Source organism: Vanacampus margaritifer, chromosome 7 (assembly GCF_051991255.1).
Source record: "Vanacampus margaritifer isolate UIUO_Vmar chromosome 7, RoL_Vmar_1.0, whole genome shotgun sequence".
Lineage (NCBI taxonomy): Eukaryota > Metazoa > Chordata > Actinopteri > Syngnathiformes > Syngnathidae > Vanacampus > Vanacampus margaritifer.
Window position 1 is genome coordinate 23,226,190 of NC_135438.1, and position 16,590 is coordinate 23,242,779.

Sequence of the window (16,590 nt, forward strand, 5' to 3'; positions counted from 1 at the left end):
TGGCAATTGCTGCATGTTTTTGTCCAACTGTGTGCACTTCTCTCTATCACATACAAACACAATGAATGGGGGGGTGAAAACAAACTTGACTCAGATCTAAGTCATTAGAGGAGGAAAAAAAAGACAGGAGGATCTCATGGGGAGTGACTAGGGAAGAGGAGAGGAAGAGGGCGGCAGGAAAGAGACGTTTCTCAGAGGAGTTGAAGCGCAGGAGACACACGGTAGCTGGTGAAACCGAAGAGTCCAGGTAAAAATAAATACATTTCAAATGAAGAGAGTTCCCTATCTATCTATCTATCTATCTATCTATCTATCTATCTATCTATCTATCTATCTATCTATCTATCTATCTATCTATCTATCTATCTATCTATCTATCTATCTATCTATCTATATATCATCTATCTATCTATCTATCTATCTATCTATCTATCTATCTATCTATCTATCTGCCCATCCATCAATCCCTTACTATCTAGCCATCCATCCTTTCCTATCCATCCATCTGTCTGTCTGTCTATATATAGTGCTGTAATAAAGTATTTGCCCCCTTCTGACATGAAGACGGTTTTGGTTAAATGCCCCGTATATATTATATTGTGCATTGTTGGAACGTATTTAATTGATTTAAATTATTTGAAGTTAGTCTAAAAATTAATTAATTAATTAATATTTAAACTAACTTCAATTGATTAATTAATTGATCTTAAGGTAGTAATTTAGATGCCCAACATAAAAAATATTTAGAAATATTTAGGCATTGCTCTGAAAACCCAATTCAAATGAAATTGGGATGTGTTAAACATAAATAACAGAATAAAATAATTTTCAAATCATCCTCAACCTATATTTAATTGAATGCACTGCAAAGACAAGATATGTAATGTTCAAAATGATGTACTTTGTTGTTTTTAGCATAGAATTAGAATTAGAATTTTATTGTTGCCCTACGTTCCAAAAAAACTGGGACAGGTTCATGTTTACCACTGTGTTACATCACCTTTTCTTTTAACAACATTCATTAAATGTGTGGGAAATGAGGGCACTAATTGGTGAAGCTTTGTAGGTGGAACTCTGTTTCAGTCCAGGGTTCTCCGATGTTCTATTTTACGCTTCATAATGCATCACACATTTTCAATGGCTGACAGGTCCCCTCTGTTCGACTATTTTCCCACGTACTTGTTCACAAAGAGGTGATTCTCGCCCCATCTATGCTTGTGAATGGATGCACCTTTTATACCCACTCATGGCACCCTCCTGTTCCCAATTAACAGTAGCCTGTTCACCTATGGGATGTTCCAAGGAGGTGTTTGATGAGCAGTCCTCATCTTTCACTGTTTTCTTATAAAGTTAATCAGTTTGAACATTAAATATCTTGTGCTTGTAGTGTATTCAATTAAATATAGGTTGAACCTGATTTGCAAAACTGTATTCTGTTTTTATTTAACGCAATGTCCCAACTTTGGAATTGAGTGAGAATAAAATCAATACTTTTAAAACAAAAGAAGCAATAAAGAAAACATTCATACTCTCTGTCTGTCTCTCTCTCTCTCTCTCTCTCTCTCTCTCTCTGTCTGTCTCTCTCTCTCTCTCTCTCTCTCTCTCTCTCTCTCTCTCTCTCTCTCTCTCTCTCTCTCTCTCTCTATCTATCTATCTAATCCCCCCCCCCCACACACACACACACCACTCCCATCCCTCCCCTTGGCTGAACATCTGCTGTATGTTTGACAGGCATAACGGTCCTTAGCAGCTAGTGATATAGTGCAACTATTAGATAGCTAATGCACTGAGGTCAGAAAAGGAGGACAGAAAAGGCTTAGTTTTTTTAATTTTATGATGATTGAGCATATTTTACAATTCACTTCTGTAAACACAGGAAAATCTTTGCCATTCTTTTTCTCGGCTTGTAAGAGGGGAATTAATGTCTGGCTAGTATGTTTGTTCACAGTATCTGATCATTATCAGATTTTATTCTCTCATACAAGTATTGCCAAATCAGGCATAAGAGATTGTCATGTAATCATATTTCAAGTAATGGCAATTAGAGTTTTGGACAGAGCTACAGTTACATTATATTATAATATTATAATATATTGTAGAATGTCACTTCAGTGTATTGATTTCTTTAATAGAAATAAAACTTATTTATGTGGTGCTGACTTACTATACTGTAGTAATACAAGAAAATAAAATATAACTGCATTTATAGGATCCAAATCCATTATACCACTGTATATTTTACAAATAATGACAACAATTAATCGACAACTAATAATAGTCAGCAGCATGGTTCCTTCTAATTACCATGAGGACCAGAAATAGAAAAGACAAGCTCTCTCAAATCTTTGCATTTAGATACCATTTTCATAATTTCTGTGTATTTTTCCGCTATTTTCAATTAATTCACGAAATTTGTATGATGTGAGTTTTGTTTCTAAAATCAACTGGACACGATCATCAGGTTTTTTACCTTCTATGGCCACAGTTTGGCATCTGTCACTTTTCATTGGACACAACCACATGATCAGCATTTTGTTCAGTGCAGTTTATGTTTTGTGTTACCGTATCTTGTTTTTGTATCTGTGTGTTTGTTCAGTGCACATCTCAGATCCCTCTTTGCATGCATCCTGTGCTGTGACAACCGGGACCCCATCCATCCCCCACAGCAGGATCATCCCCTTCCATCTGCCCCCTCTGCTGCACAGCTTCCCTTAACCCCCATGCATAGTATAGTAGAAAGACCTCAAGCCAGTATTCCAGTTCTTCCTGTAACTTATTTTATTACATCAGTCAGAGGTTCACACAGCGTAGATGCTGATGGTGATGGGTGCAGCATGTCCAGGCTCTCCTCTAGCACACTGAGTCCATCTGAGGGCGTTGACCTGCAGTGGCTAATCCAAACACGTCGGAGGCAGCATCAAGCATTTAGTTGCTTCTGCCCATGTGTAGATGCTTGTTTGAAAATGAACTTAAACACACAATAAATATGTGACCCACTCCGTCAAAAGGGTCCGCATGTTGGAAGGATTAATTTTGAGGGACTGACAATTATTGTATAGATCTTTTAGACATAAATGTCTATTTTGAGATTTCTCCACAAATAGCCTCCTTGAGGTCTCTAGTTTCATTTCCCAGCAGCACAAAAGTTAAAATTGTAGTAGAATTGTATGAAAACAAGCAATTATTAGACAGTATGCATTCATTAAGGAGTGTTTTTAGCCTAGCTTCTAGCTAGCGCCACGTCTTGGGCACCTATTTATTAAAAACAACCATGATTTCCTCGTCTCAAATGTTGAACCATCATAACATTTTCATTTTCTTTATGTGATCAAAAGTATTTGAGATAAAAACATCCATGCTAAGCTATCGATAAACTTACTTGTCACAGGCCATACCAAATGGCAAATAATCTTTTAATTCACACAAAATTATTAAATCAAATTTCCCACTGTTATAATATGACCTTATTTAAACAAGATAATACCACAAGGACCAAGAACTTTGGCTGATGCCTCAGAAGCTGAATTGTAAGCTGAATGTAATCTTTAAAGTTGAGGCTGATTACATCTGTTGGGAGGTCAATTTTCCAAATTTTTTATAAAGGGTTCAGATCTCGGACGATGGCCTTACCTACGATTGGAATTGACTTTTTACTGATAGGTACTGGTTGCTATGATCATTTGAAAGATGCAAAAACCAAAACTTTAAACCCATTTTTCTCAAAACTAGGGATTTCAACCTGCCAACATTAAAATTTCATTTCATTTTTGAGGTATGTCCATGTATTATATATCATTTTAAGGGGAATTAAGTGCAGAATTAGAATATTCTGTATGAATATCTCAATTTATTTTAACTTTTTTTTTTTTTTTTTACTTTGTTTTATTTGCATAGCTAAACTGACAGTTCCATTACTGTTGCAGTGCACAAAAAAAAGTGACACATTTTATTTGTCATGTGCAGTAGCATTAGACTTAACACGGATCTGATCACCCGGATTGGATGAAATATATTTTGTATTTTAATACTAAATTCTGTGATCGGCTGTTATCCAAGATGTCCTTGATCAGATCCACAAAATAAAACAGCAAACAAAATATCATTCACTCCAGGGAGGTTCTGTGCTGTCGTTAATAATCCAATGTTTCACAGCATATACAGTTAGATTTTTTCCCAATTGTTTTCCAATATTTTTTGAATAATTTCAGAATTTATATATTTTTTTTTTTTACTCCATTTTCCGTGCATTAAATGTTTGTCAGTATTTTTTGAAGAATTTTTAAAGTTTAGTTTTTCTTTTCTTTTTTTCTTCTCCTATTTATTTCAGTGCGTGTCAGTTTTACATAATTTTGGGCTTTTTGAGGGCTGGGCCGGTCCCCTGACTGTACAGGAAATAAACATACTTTAGATAGATATATTTTAAATTGATATAATCTTCTAATTGGATCGGTGATTGGTTATTGTTTTTTTTGTGTTGTTTTGTTTTTTAACTCGCTGACTCCAAAATGCTGAACGTCTAAAGCAGGGATGGGAAAACTCCATCTTCAAGGGCCGTAGTCCTGCAGGTTTTGGATGTTTCCCCTCTCCAACACAGCTGATTCATGTGATCTGCTCATCAGCTAGCTTTGGCGAAGCCTGATAACAAGACATCTACAACCTGTAGGATTCCGGCCCTCGAGGACCGAGTTTGCCACCCCTGGTCTAAAGCTTATGTAACATATCTCAATGATTAGGTTATTGGCAATTGTACTTACTTGAGTTAAGGGTAAAAAAGGGAGCTAAAGCCTATGCCAACTGACTTCTATTACATCACGCCTGTCAATTTAAAATGTTAATGTCATCACGGAATGTCAGTCAAGTAAGTTGTGCAGTGAAGGTACAGTAAAATACAGATATCCAACCATTGAAGAATCGCATGACATGGTTCACTCAGAGTCTTCTTTCTTCAGTCGGCAGATGAGAGCGTCGACGGGACGCAGCATGCTCAAGAGCTCCAGTGTTAGTGGCGAGATCTACACCCAGGAGCGCACAGACGGCAGCCAATCTGACACAGCGCTAGGTACAGTGGGTGGAGGCAGCAAGAAGAGACGCTCAAGCCTCAGTGCCCGGGTGGTGGCCATCGTCGGAAACCGCCGCAGCCGGAGCACTTCCCAGATAAGCGGCCCTGGTGAGTTTCCAAGCAAACGTTCACAACATCAAAAAATTACATTCTTCTGTGAAGTCTTTCATGACTGTCAAATGATATCTAATGTATGCTGAGGATAACGTGACACCCAAAAAAAATCCTATGCAATTCTTTGTGGTGGGATAAAAACGAAAAATAGAATTGACATGTTAGTTTTTAGGGTTTTGTGTTTCAGCTGTCCAAACAAATCAGTTTTGTTCTTTTCGTCCACCATTTTTTAATCACAGACTATTTTATTGAGTGGACTCCACAGTCAGACACCAACATCTGTGCTCAGTGCATGTTTTATGAGGTACACATCAAAACAATGTTGCACAACAAAAATGCTTTGTCCTGAGGTGTATACTGTACTGGGGCACCACTAATTGCAAATGTCCTTTTATTTTGGAAAAGGTTCATCCCCGCTGTCCCAGTGCATATTATCCACACACAAAACAAAAAACAAGAATGATGTGTTTTAGGAACATAAGGGAACATTGTAGACAGCTAAGAGCCCCCCAAAGCTAAGCTCCCAGTCACACATGAGACTTGCCGTTCTGAATGCAACTCCCATTCACAGACTCATCAGGAAAGCAAGCACCACATTCCCTTTCTTTGGATCAGACATTAAAAGCTATTTGAGCACAGGCCTGGAAGGGTGTATCTAGCCCTAGCTTGTCACTGAAGCACAAGGGAGAGATAGGAAGCAGAGATATTAGGACATGTAGCTCAATGCAGGGGGGAAAAAATCATTTCTGTATGTGCTGGATGAGTGCAAAGGTAGGTAAGGAATTTCTCCAATTATATATTTCAGTTTAGATTTTTTTGTTTTGTTTTGTTTTGTTTTTACATATTTTCTCTTTGTACCACTTGTGCCAACATAATGAGTCAGGAGAGATGCTGCATGCAAACAATTTCCTGTTTACTACTGACTACTGGAGGGAGAGCGTAAAACTCATATGGACACATGACCAATAACTGAACTGATTTTTTAGTCTGCTGTAATGGTACGTTTCCACAAGTTTACATTGGGGGATGGTGACTGGTCTGTTTTTTGCAACTACAAGATGGGGGGCTAGTGCATTATTACATGTTAAGTGGAATCTTCATGTTTGAAAATAATGGTCTAAATGACAATATTATTTTTTTTTTCAGAGGCAAAGGCTAAAAAGGAGAAAGGAGCACCCATCCAGAGGAGCACTGAGACGGGCATGGCAGTGGAGCTGACCAGGAACATGAGCCGGCAACCCAGCAGAGAGTCCAACAATGGCAGCATGAACAGCTACAACTCGGAGGGGAAGTCAGTAAAAGTTTTGTCTCTTCATCACTCCGGCGTATCAACACATCACGTTACAATAAGGGGACCTTTATTAAGGCATTATAGGGTTTTTTTGCATTGTTAAAACGGCATTCAGACTTAATAAACAGTCACAAACAAATCAGCAAAATCGTATGCAGCTTGCTCAACAGTTAGCCCACTATACTTTGTCCCTTTGTTACATCTAACTGTATAGCAAAACAGGCACAGTAACTACAAACCCAATTCCAAAAAAGTTGGGACACTATACAAATGCAATTATGTGGAAGTGCCAAATTTCAATATTTTGTTCAGAATAGAAAATAGATGTCAGGTCAGTTTAAACTGAGGAAATGTATCATTTTAAGGGAAAAATATGTTGATTGAAAATTTCATGGTGCCCAAAAAGTTGGGACAGGTAGCAATAAGAGGCTGGAAAAGTCAATTGCACTTATAAAAAAAAAACAGCTGGAAGACCAGTTACCACTAATGAGGTCCATTGGAGATAAAAGAGCTTCTCAGAGTGGCAGTGTCTCTCAGAAGCGAAGATAGGTAGAGAATCACCAATTCCTCCAATATTGCGCAGAAAGATAGTGGAGAAATATCAGAAAGGTGTTTACCAGCGAAAAATTGCAAAAAGGTTGAAGTAGTCATCATATACACTGCATAACATCATCCAAAGATTCAGAGAATCTGGAACAATCACTGTGTGTAAGGGTCAAGGCCGAAAAATTATACATGATCTTCGGTCCCTTAAACGGCACTGCACCGCAAACAGGAATGCTTACTGTAAGGGAAATCACAGAAAGGGCTCAGCAATACTTCCAAAAAACATTGTGGGTGAACACAATTCACCGTGCCAGCCACCGTTGCCAGGTGAAACTCTACAGTACAAGGAAGAAGCATTTCTAAAGCAGATCCAGAAGCGTAGGTGTTTCTCTGGGCCAGGGGTTATTTAAAATGGAGTGTGGCAAAGTGGAAACCTGTTTTCTGGTCAGACGAATCACAATTCGAAGTTCTTTGTGTAAAACTGGGGCGCTATATCATACTGACTAAAGAGGACAAGGACAACCCGAGTTGTTATCAGCACTCAGTTTATAAGCCTGCATCTGTGATGGTATAGGGTTGCATGAGTGCGTGTGGCATGGGCAGCTTCCACATCTGGAAAGGCATTGTCAATGCAGAAAGGTATATTCAGATTGGAGAACAACATATGCTCCCATCCAGGCATCATCACATTCAGAGAAGATCTTGCATTTCTCAACAAGATAATGCCAGACCACATTCAGCACCAATTACAACATCATGGCTGCGTGGGAAAAGGATCCGGGTATTGAAATGGTCAGCCTGCAGTCCACTTCTTTCACTTTTAGAGCACATTTGGCGCATTATAAAGGGGAAGGTGCAACAAAGAAAGCCCAAGACAGTTGAACTGTTGGAGAGACGCGTGTTAGACAAGAATGGTGTCGACAACGTTCCTATTTCTAAACTTGAGAAACTTGTCTCTTCGATCCCCAGACGTTTGCAGTCTGTTGTAAGAAGAAGAGGGGATGCCTCTCAGTGGTGAAAATGGCCTTGTCCCAACTTTCTTCAGATTTGTTGACACCATGGAATTTAAAATCAACATAGTTTTCCCTTAAAATGATACATTTTCTCACTTGAAACTTTTGACCTGTTCTTTATGTTCTATTCTAAATAAAATATAAAAAATTGGCACTTCTACGTTAATTGTATTCAGTTTTTATTCACAATTTGTATAGTGTCCCAACTTTCTTCAGATTTGTTGACACCATGGAATTTAAAATCAACATAGTTTTCCCTTAAAATGATACATTTTCTCACTTGAAACTTTTGACCTGTTCTTTATGTTCTATTCTAAATAAAATATAAAAATTTGGCACTTCTACGTTAATTGTATTCAGTTTTTATTCACAATTTGTATAGTGTCCCAACTTTTTGTGAATTGGGTTTGTAATATGTGACTGTAAACGTACTGAATAGTGTGTTGCAATTGCTCATGAATGATTTGCAAAGAGTTTAAATATCAGTAATTAGTATAGAAACACTAACCTTTTCGTCATTGGACATGTAATATGAGGGAGCGAAAAGCATTCATAGTAAGTTGGGCAATGCACAGACTAATTTAATTAAGATTTGAGGGTTTGATTTACACATTATTGCAGCTGTGATGTTTTTTTAAGTATTTCTTTAACTGTAATCAATGACTAACATCAAAATGATTCTGTTGAAGGCAGCAAAATGAGCTTTAATAGGGCTGACTTTTCAAGAAATGCGGTTAGAGAAATGCAACTACCTGTCCGAACTTGACCAAATGAATGTGAGTTTTCTGTGGGTTTTTTTTTTTGTTTTTTTGCTTCTCTCAGTATCTTCTCTGGGGTCAATCTGGGAGCAAGCAGCCAGTTCAGCGACTTTCTAGATGGCCTCGGTCCAGCCCAGTTAGTGGGCAGGCAAACACTTGCTACACCCGCGATAGGTGAGAATATGGACATGGTCACATCTTTTAGTTCAATTGAGGCCAGTTTTGACTGCATATACTGTAAATGACATTGATATACAGTATGTTTGCATTTTGGTTGCCTCAAGATGTTTTACTTATTTTTTTAAATACGTTTTTACACATGTATTAACTGTAATGTAAAGCAAACTTGCATGTATCTAATTATCGTACAACCGTCTACCTTTGTTTTGCAGGTGACATCCAGATAGGTATGATGGAGAAAAAGGGCCAGCTGGAGGTGGAAGTTATCAGAGCAAGAGGTCTTGTACAAAAGCCAGGATCGAAATCCCTGCCGGGTAAAGACTGCACCCTGCAGTTCCCTTCCTCCCTGGATATTTTTATCATTTAAATTATGAGATCAGTTTGGCGACATAAATCAAAGCCTGGTGTCTGACATTGCTTTTTATTGGTGGCAACAATAGCTCGAAGGTCTTCACTTTGAACTAGAGAGTTAGAAGTTCAAATCACAGAGAAATGGTGTCGTTTATTGCATTTCTCCATAAAAAACATTTATTTAATTGCTGGTAACATTGTTTATAATTTCTAGTGTTGGCTGCACGTCGTCCTAGTGGTTAACACATTTGCCTGACAGTTGTGAGGTTTGGTGTTCGAAGTACAGCTCAGTCCCTCTTGTGTAAAATTTTCCCTGAGAACCTGCATGGGTTTTCTCCGGGTATGACCGCTTCCGTCCACATGTTGTACTTCACCCAAAGTCAGCTGGGATAGATTTATACAATAGATACAGTATATATGTAGTAGTTGTTGTGTCCCTTGTAAATTCATTATTTTCCCTTGTCTTCTATATTTTAGGCCAGAAATGCCATTTCAATGTCCTTCAACGTTTTTCTGTAGCCGTTTACAGTGCTCCCACACTTTTCGCAGTTGTTACGTTCCACGCCCACCCGCTCACCTGATTTCCGCGAAGTAGCGTTTGTTTTTTTCCCCCCTAGAGCTGCGTAAACACACGGCCTTGTTGAAGTTAATTCCCTTTAATTAAGTTCGGCAAGTGGCGGGAGGGAGACATGCTTTGTGTACAAGTAAATAGGATCTGTTCTAAAAATAGCTCAACACTGATGGGACACTGACTTGCTAAGAAGAATTAAAAGAAGGAAAATATCAACTTAAAAAATGTTTTTTATCATGATACACATGTTGAATGAAATAAAGAGCTATTTATATTTACTCAAATATTACCAAAAAAACGGATAGAAATAGCAGCATAAATAGAGACATTTTGGGGTACTTACTATTGAAAATCGTGCAGGTAAAAATCTGCGATAAAGTGAATCTGCAATAAGTGAACCATGAAGTAGCAAGGAACCACTTTACCTCCATTACATCTTTTCTCTTGTTTCATCTTCAGCACCTTATGTCAAGGTCTACCTGCTGAATAATGGAGCGTACGTAGCCAAAAAGAAAACCAAGATTGCACGGAAAACACTTGACCCATTGTACCAGCAAGCATTGCTGTTCGAGGAAAGTCCACAGGGTAAAGTCTTACAGGTGGGTGGAAAATACAGTAAAGTATTTCATCCTCATGTTTATTTCTATGTTCCCATGTTAAAAATATGTTTTAGCTGGAAGATCTAGAAAATTATTGTATGGCCTCCTTTCAGGTGATTGTCTGGGGGGACTACGGCCGCATGGACCATAAAAGCTTCATGGGAGTTGCACAAATCCTCCTGGAGGAGCTGGACTTATCAAGCACAGTAATTGGTTGGTACAAGTTGTTCCCACCTTCTTCTCTGGTGGATCCGACTCTGGCTTCCCTCACACGGCGAGCTTCTCAGTCGTCGCTCGACAGCTCCTCTGGACCGCCCGGGGTCCGATCCTAGTGGACCAACAGCGAGTAACTAACTCATGACATGCACTGTATGTAAGAAGGGGATAGAAAAGTGAAGCCGAAATGTAGAGCAACAACAATCAGAAAACACATGACAACAAGAAAGCTTTGTTGAGATCTGACAATCACTCCTAATGGGGTTCATTTCGTCTGTTCTGGGGAGCGCACCTTTTCAGTGTTCCATAACAATTTTGAGAAAGTTTTTCTTTGTGTACGCCGAAGATTGGGCTGTCTACAGACAACAGGCAGTGGCTTTCAAAGTTGAGCTGATGAATAGTAAAAGTGTGACAAATGAAGCAGGTTGGCTTTGAGCTTGTTCAAGAAAAGCAATGAATTGTATGTAAGCGTTGGAATGTATGAATTGGAGACAGAGGTAACCTCCCGCCACACCTGCAGGTAGCGAGTGTACTGCAGGGGCCTCCTCTAGAACCCCATCAGCCTGCCAGCACCTCTGCCCACGAGCGGGGTGCTTCCACTTGGGTAATTAGTCTGGAAGCACAGGGCCTTCTTCTGGTGCCTACATCCTGAAGCCGCATCACCGGTCCTTCTATCTGTCAAAAGGTCCTCTTTTCGAAATGTTTACCATGGCTCCTCCAAAGCCATACTGTCTTTGTGTGTTTGCTTTGTCGTCTACTTATTTTTCCTCTGTTACTCTTGCACAAAATGATTTTATAGTGTGTTAAATGCTCATGATATGTTGTCAGTCTGGTGTGTGCATGGAGAGAAAAAACACAAGTGATTAAAAAAAAGGATATGAAACTATTTATTGTCCACAAGTCTTGTGCAGGTATGGGGGACTCGAGATTTTTAAAGATGACATTAAATTAAGTTGTCCTTGTACAGGTGTGTATTAGGCCTTCCAGGAGGATGACCAACAAATAAACATTTGTGTTACCATTAAACATCACAGAAATACATCAATGCTCTAAAACCTGAAAAAAGGAAATCTTTCTTTACCAAAGGAGGAGTTAGATATCGGTCAAAATATTCTCACCCAAGCATGTTTAAATGTTATTGAACTTTTATTTGGTTATTTTGGAAATTAAATACAAGCACAAGAGCTTGATTTTTTTTATAACTAAAACTTTAACTTTTTAAAAAAGAAAATGTAGTTTTGAAAAAACTGGTTCATTTTTGTGTAGTTGTTAGAAAACAGAAAAGAGAACTTGCTCACACTTTTTTAATGTGCAACGCTGTTCATGTGAAACTAACCAATCAGACTGATGTGTCAGGACAACAACATCAATGCTCATTCTCCATTTGGCCTACGGACCACTCTCACCTTGTAAGGAGGAGGCCCTTATGGCCTGCCCTGAGCTGCATGCAGATTTATTTATTTTTTGTAAAGGAATCAGCGACATGAAAAAGATACTGAACTAGATAAGTGTGTTTTTTTCCACTTACTGTAGGGCCACTTGTATGTTGCATGCAGTTGTACAATTTGCTCGTAATTGAATATTAAAGCGGTCAAACCAAGAAACGGAAGCCATTGCCATCACACCAATGCATTGGAATCAAAGTGCAGTCTATGCCATGTCCCTCGGTCAGGTGCTGAACGTCTCTCAAACCGAATCGGAAGATTACTTTGACGTTGTTCCTCATAACTTCTAACGGATGTACTGTAGTCCTGAGCAGACCTCACAACTCTTGCTGTTGCTCCACATCATTGTATACCTCCAAGGAGCTGGTGTATCAATAAACATGTACAGTGCAAATGAAAATCAGATCCACTTATATGGAAATATAACATGATGTTGTCATATAGGATATTATGAAGTATAAAAGCAAATGCAGAGCCAGTGATACACTGTAAATATTCAACAGCCATTCACCCTGAGGCCAAGTCAATTAATGAGGATTTATCAATCCAATGTTGGGGACCATACAGTGGGACAACTCAAGGTAATAGACTTGGGTTCGCAAAGTGGTTAGCCATGGAAACGAACAAGTCTGTAAAAGATGTCTCAATGATCATTTGAAGTTTAAACCCAATGTATGAATCCCCCTCAAGTCCTGTCTCATTTTAAAAAGTTTTTCTTTCTTTCTCGTCAACAGTATTACGAGGAAAACATCAATTGTTTACAACGTATATATTCCACTGAAAGGAAATTTGGGAAAAAAAGTCAGGCATTGATTGCAACATTTCTTGTTTGTATAACAGACGTGGCTCAAATGATGTGTATGTTTTATATTTCAAAAAGTTAATTTTTATTATTTACAAATAAAAAGAATGTGTGGAAGAAAATGTCATATTTTCATTTCTATTTTAATGCATTCTTTTCTGCACTCGTGTGACTAGGATAAAGTCGACTGGGCAATTTTGTGACAGATGATGTAAGCTAGCAATGCGTGGAGTGAAATACGCATTCAATATGTTCCTTACACACCACAATACCCATGATTGTTATGGGCTATTGCAACATTAACTTTTATTCATGTTTACATTTTAAAACGTGTGCAATAAATAGCAAGCAGTCAATTGAGAATTTAGCTGCTCTGAAATGCTAATAATATATTGTTTCCCTGCATTACCAGTTTCCCAGTACCCTCCCACTTAATATCTTTAGAGGGGACATATTGTATTGTGATGTGCCTGTAAGCGAGAAGTTTCATTCAAACAATGGGGGTTGGGTAGATACTGTACATGAGGTCTGTGGACATATTTAAGTCACCACAGCAGTTATCACCAGCTCACTATTTAATAAGGGTACCTTATTATACCAGCACGGATCACTGCGATTACACATTGTCCTCTTCTGCATCGAGATATCTCCATGGACATAATTGAAATTGGCTGTGTTAATGCCCACAGCAGCGCAGATGTACCTCTTTTAAAGGGAGTCTCAGGGGTCTCCAAGAACACCAAGAAAATCTCTAGGTCAAGTCAAGTCATCTTTATTTATATAGCGCTTTCAAACAACCACAGCTGTCACAAAGTGCTTTAATAAGAGGGTTAGAAAAGACACTAGACTAGAAAGGTCAATCTTGGAAAAAAGATCATTACTCTCAACGAGTTTCTTACCTGGTTTAAATAAAGGAAAATATGTGACATACCTGTAGCATCTAAATTGTCATCACTGAGTAAATAACTTCTCACTTTGCTGCATGACCGAGCTCTGGCCCTGGTCGTCATGGTAACAAAATCCAGACCCAGCATTTGCAAGAGACAGAACTATCTCCCCAAAATGGAATGATTTGAGCTCATGTGTGCTAAACATGTATTCATTTTTTATCCTTTGTGTATTTGGAAGAATGTCAGAGATTGTTGAAAAACTTTATTTAACTTCACACCTCTATTTATTTCTTCTCGTCAGTTTGTCTCAATTTACATAGCAGACACATAATGGCATTTTTTTTTGACTGATGAAAATGTTTTTCCGTTCATTTATGTCCCTTTTACTTTGATTGAAGGTATTCGTACTGTAATTTACGGTGTTTGCATTATAATTTATTATCTAGATTTATTCATATAGTAGTGTAGAATTTGTTGATAAAATCTTGACAGCTATCTACTGCAAAACTGAGATACCATTCTTTTCATGCCTCAATTGCTGCAGCACTTCGTCTTAGTAAAGAGGAAGTTGAACTTACATGACCTCCTGTGACATCACATTATACCAGTGTAGCAAAATTCTTGGAAGATTCATGTTTTGTATCCTATGGTTAATGTGAATTTATGAAATAAATGTTGATTATATGAAAAAAGAAAAACAACTGTTCATTCTAGTGTGGTCAAAGTTAAAGCTTGAAAGCTTCTTAATGATTTAACTCAGTTAAATTTTAGGTTGGAATGCAGTTGACTAGTTAGCAAAATTTATTATCCATCCATTTTCTTAACCGCTTGTCCTCACAAGAATCGCGGGGGGGCGCTGGAGCCTATAACATTTATTATTATTATTATTATTATTATTATTATTATTATTATTATTACAGAGTCTGCAACAGATATATATGTGTGTGTATTTATAATATATATATATTTAAGATATATACTTTCAACTATTGGCAGCATATTTTGGAAGACAATAAGGTACTTTCAGCAAAATCAACAGAATTGACCAAATGTCACATATTTATTCATATAAAATAAAGTTTTTCAAAACATATTTTACTCTGTATACTGCACCGTTGTGGACAAAGTTTCAAAAGTCTATCTTGCATAAACTTAAGGATGCCTATGTGGAAGGCACTAACTAAATGCAATATGTAATTGATTAGAGGTTTTTTTTTATAGAATAAAAAAAAGGCCTTGGCATTGTTATTATCTAGAAAAAAAATGGCACTGAAATGAAGTGAGTTTTCAATTTGACACTACAGTAATTAAGTGTCCCTGTAACAATTGCAGTACAGTTACTGTATGATCCTTTTGAGTGTTGCGTGATGCGGCCACCAAGAGATGGCGCAGTTTTGTTATATGTAGGACTCACACGTGGTTGTTTTTACTGTACAGAACATGCTCTCAAACCTGCACAGTGCATAACTTAAAATGAGGGTAAAACAAAAAAAACTGTCAAATGTAAGTAAGGCCATAAGGCTCTTTAATGACACATATCGTTCACATAGATGTTCCCACACGTAATTTCCTATCACTGACTACTGAGATGGTTGAACTATTATAGTAAAACGAGTGTGCGCCCCTGAGAAGGGAAGTGCAGCTATAGAGTTGCGGGTGGTGGAAACGTCTCATGAGTCAGGCCAAAAGGAAGTAACTTTCACTAACGGCTAAAACGATGAACCCATTTCATAGAAACTGCTCATTCGATTCGATGTTTTTCGTCTCTTAATTGTCTGTTTATGATCAATGGTTGCCTAATTTAATGAGGGCAATAAGCGTACATTTTCTTGTTTTTCAGTCTGCCCTACAGACACACTGTTTTAGTGTGCATTTGTTATTTTTAAAACAATTCAACCCCAGGCTTTTAGATTATAATACACAGAATAGTGCTGCAAAGACGCAAACATTTAAGTAAATGGCACACGAAATTAATCACTCCTGCCTTATAAAGCTTTATGATGCTTTAGTTGCATAATACAGAAGAGAGAAGTGACACATGAACGTAGGCTACGTGGGTAAAAACAATATGGCCTACACACAAAAAGAAGATGCACTTATGCTAGGTAAACACAACGGGCACAGGGCACTGAAGCTATATTACATTGTAAATGCCATTTTAGTTTTTCCAGTTCTGATTGGCCAAAAGTAGGCCTATAGTAAAGAAACGTTCATCTTTATGGATAAATAATGTTGGGTTTGGAAACATATGGTAACAGAAGGGTTAACAAAAAAAATGCATTTAATAAACAATATCTGGAATGAAAGAAGTAAGTAGATTATGAGACATTTTGACTGAAAAGCAATTTGAACGCAAATTCAACTTAAATCCGTTCCATTATCCATGATGGTTTCTGCAGATGTTGAGTCTTCCTCGGCGGTTACTTTTCCAGGCAAGCAAGTGGAAAATTCATCAAGACCTCTGATACCTGATAGGCTTTGTATGGAAAAAAAGAAAAACGTGGTATAATCTGGAGCTTTTGAAGGGAAAATTACACGAGAAGCACGTTTGACCCCCTCCACCCCCGTCAGGAAGCACGCAGTGGCTCATACACGCATTTAAACGTAAACCTTTTTTTGGCTGATATAATAACGTGCTGCGCGTTCATTCTGGTATGGGAGCGCAGCTTCCAGTCAACGGGAGCAGAAGTCCATTGTTTAGAGTTAATGCATACGCACTGTGAGTGTGTGAGTTGCTTTTTTATCACTTGGGTCA

General features: G+C 38.0%; 1 protein-coding gene across 32 annotated transcripts in view; it reads left to right on the forward strand.

Annotated features, from left to right (window-relative positions):
* The window catches only part of rims1b (regulating synaptic membrane exocytosis 1b), an 89,631-nt gene extending 76,564 nt beyond the window's left edge, over positions 1–13,067 (forward strand). For 24 of the 32 annotated variants that reach the window (XM_077571562.1, XM_077571561.1, XM_077571568.1 and 21 more), the window contains 7 exons: positions 95–247; positions 4,950–5,167; positions 6,320–6,464; positions 8,846–8,955; positions 9,174–9,275; positions 10,343–10,482; positions 10,596–13,067. In XM_077571562.1, the coding sequence (XP_077427688.1) occupies positions 95–247; positions 4,950–5,167; positions 6,320–6,464; positions 8,846–8,955; positions 9,174–9,275; positions 10,343–10,482; positions 10,596–10,814 (1,087 nt within the window). In that variant the 3' untranslated portion in view covers positions 10,815–13,067. Of the gene's footprint in view, positions 1–94; positions 248–2,596; positions 4,926–4,949; positions 5,168–5,813; positions 5,945–6,319; positions 6,465–8,845; positions 8,956–9,173; positions 9,276–10,342; positions 10,483–10,595 lie in introns of those variants that run through there. The other 8 variants (XM_077571573.1, XM_077571596.1, XM_077571594.1 and 5 more) reach the window with 3 other exon arrangements.
* The last annotated feature ends 3,523 nt before the right edge of the window (positions 13,068–16,590 follow it).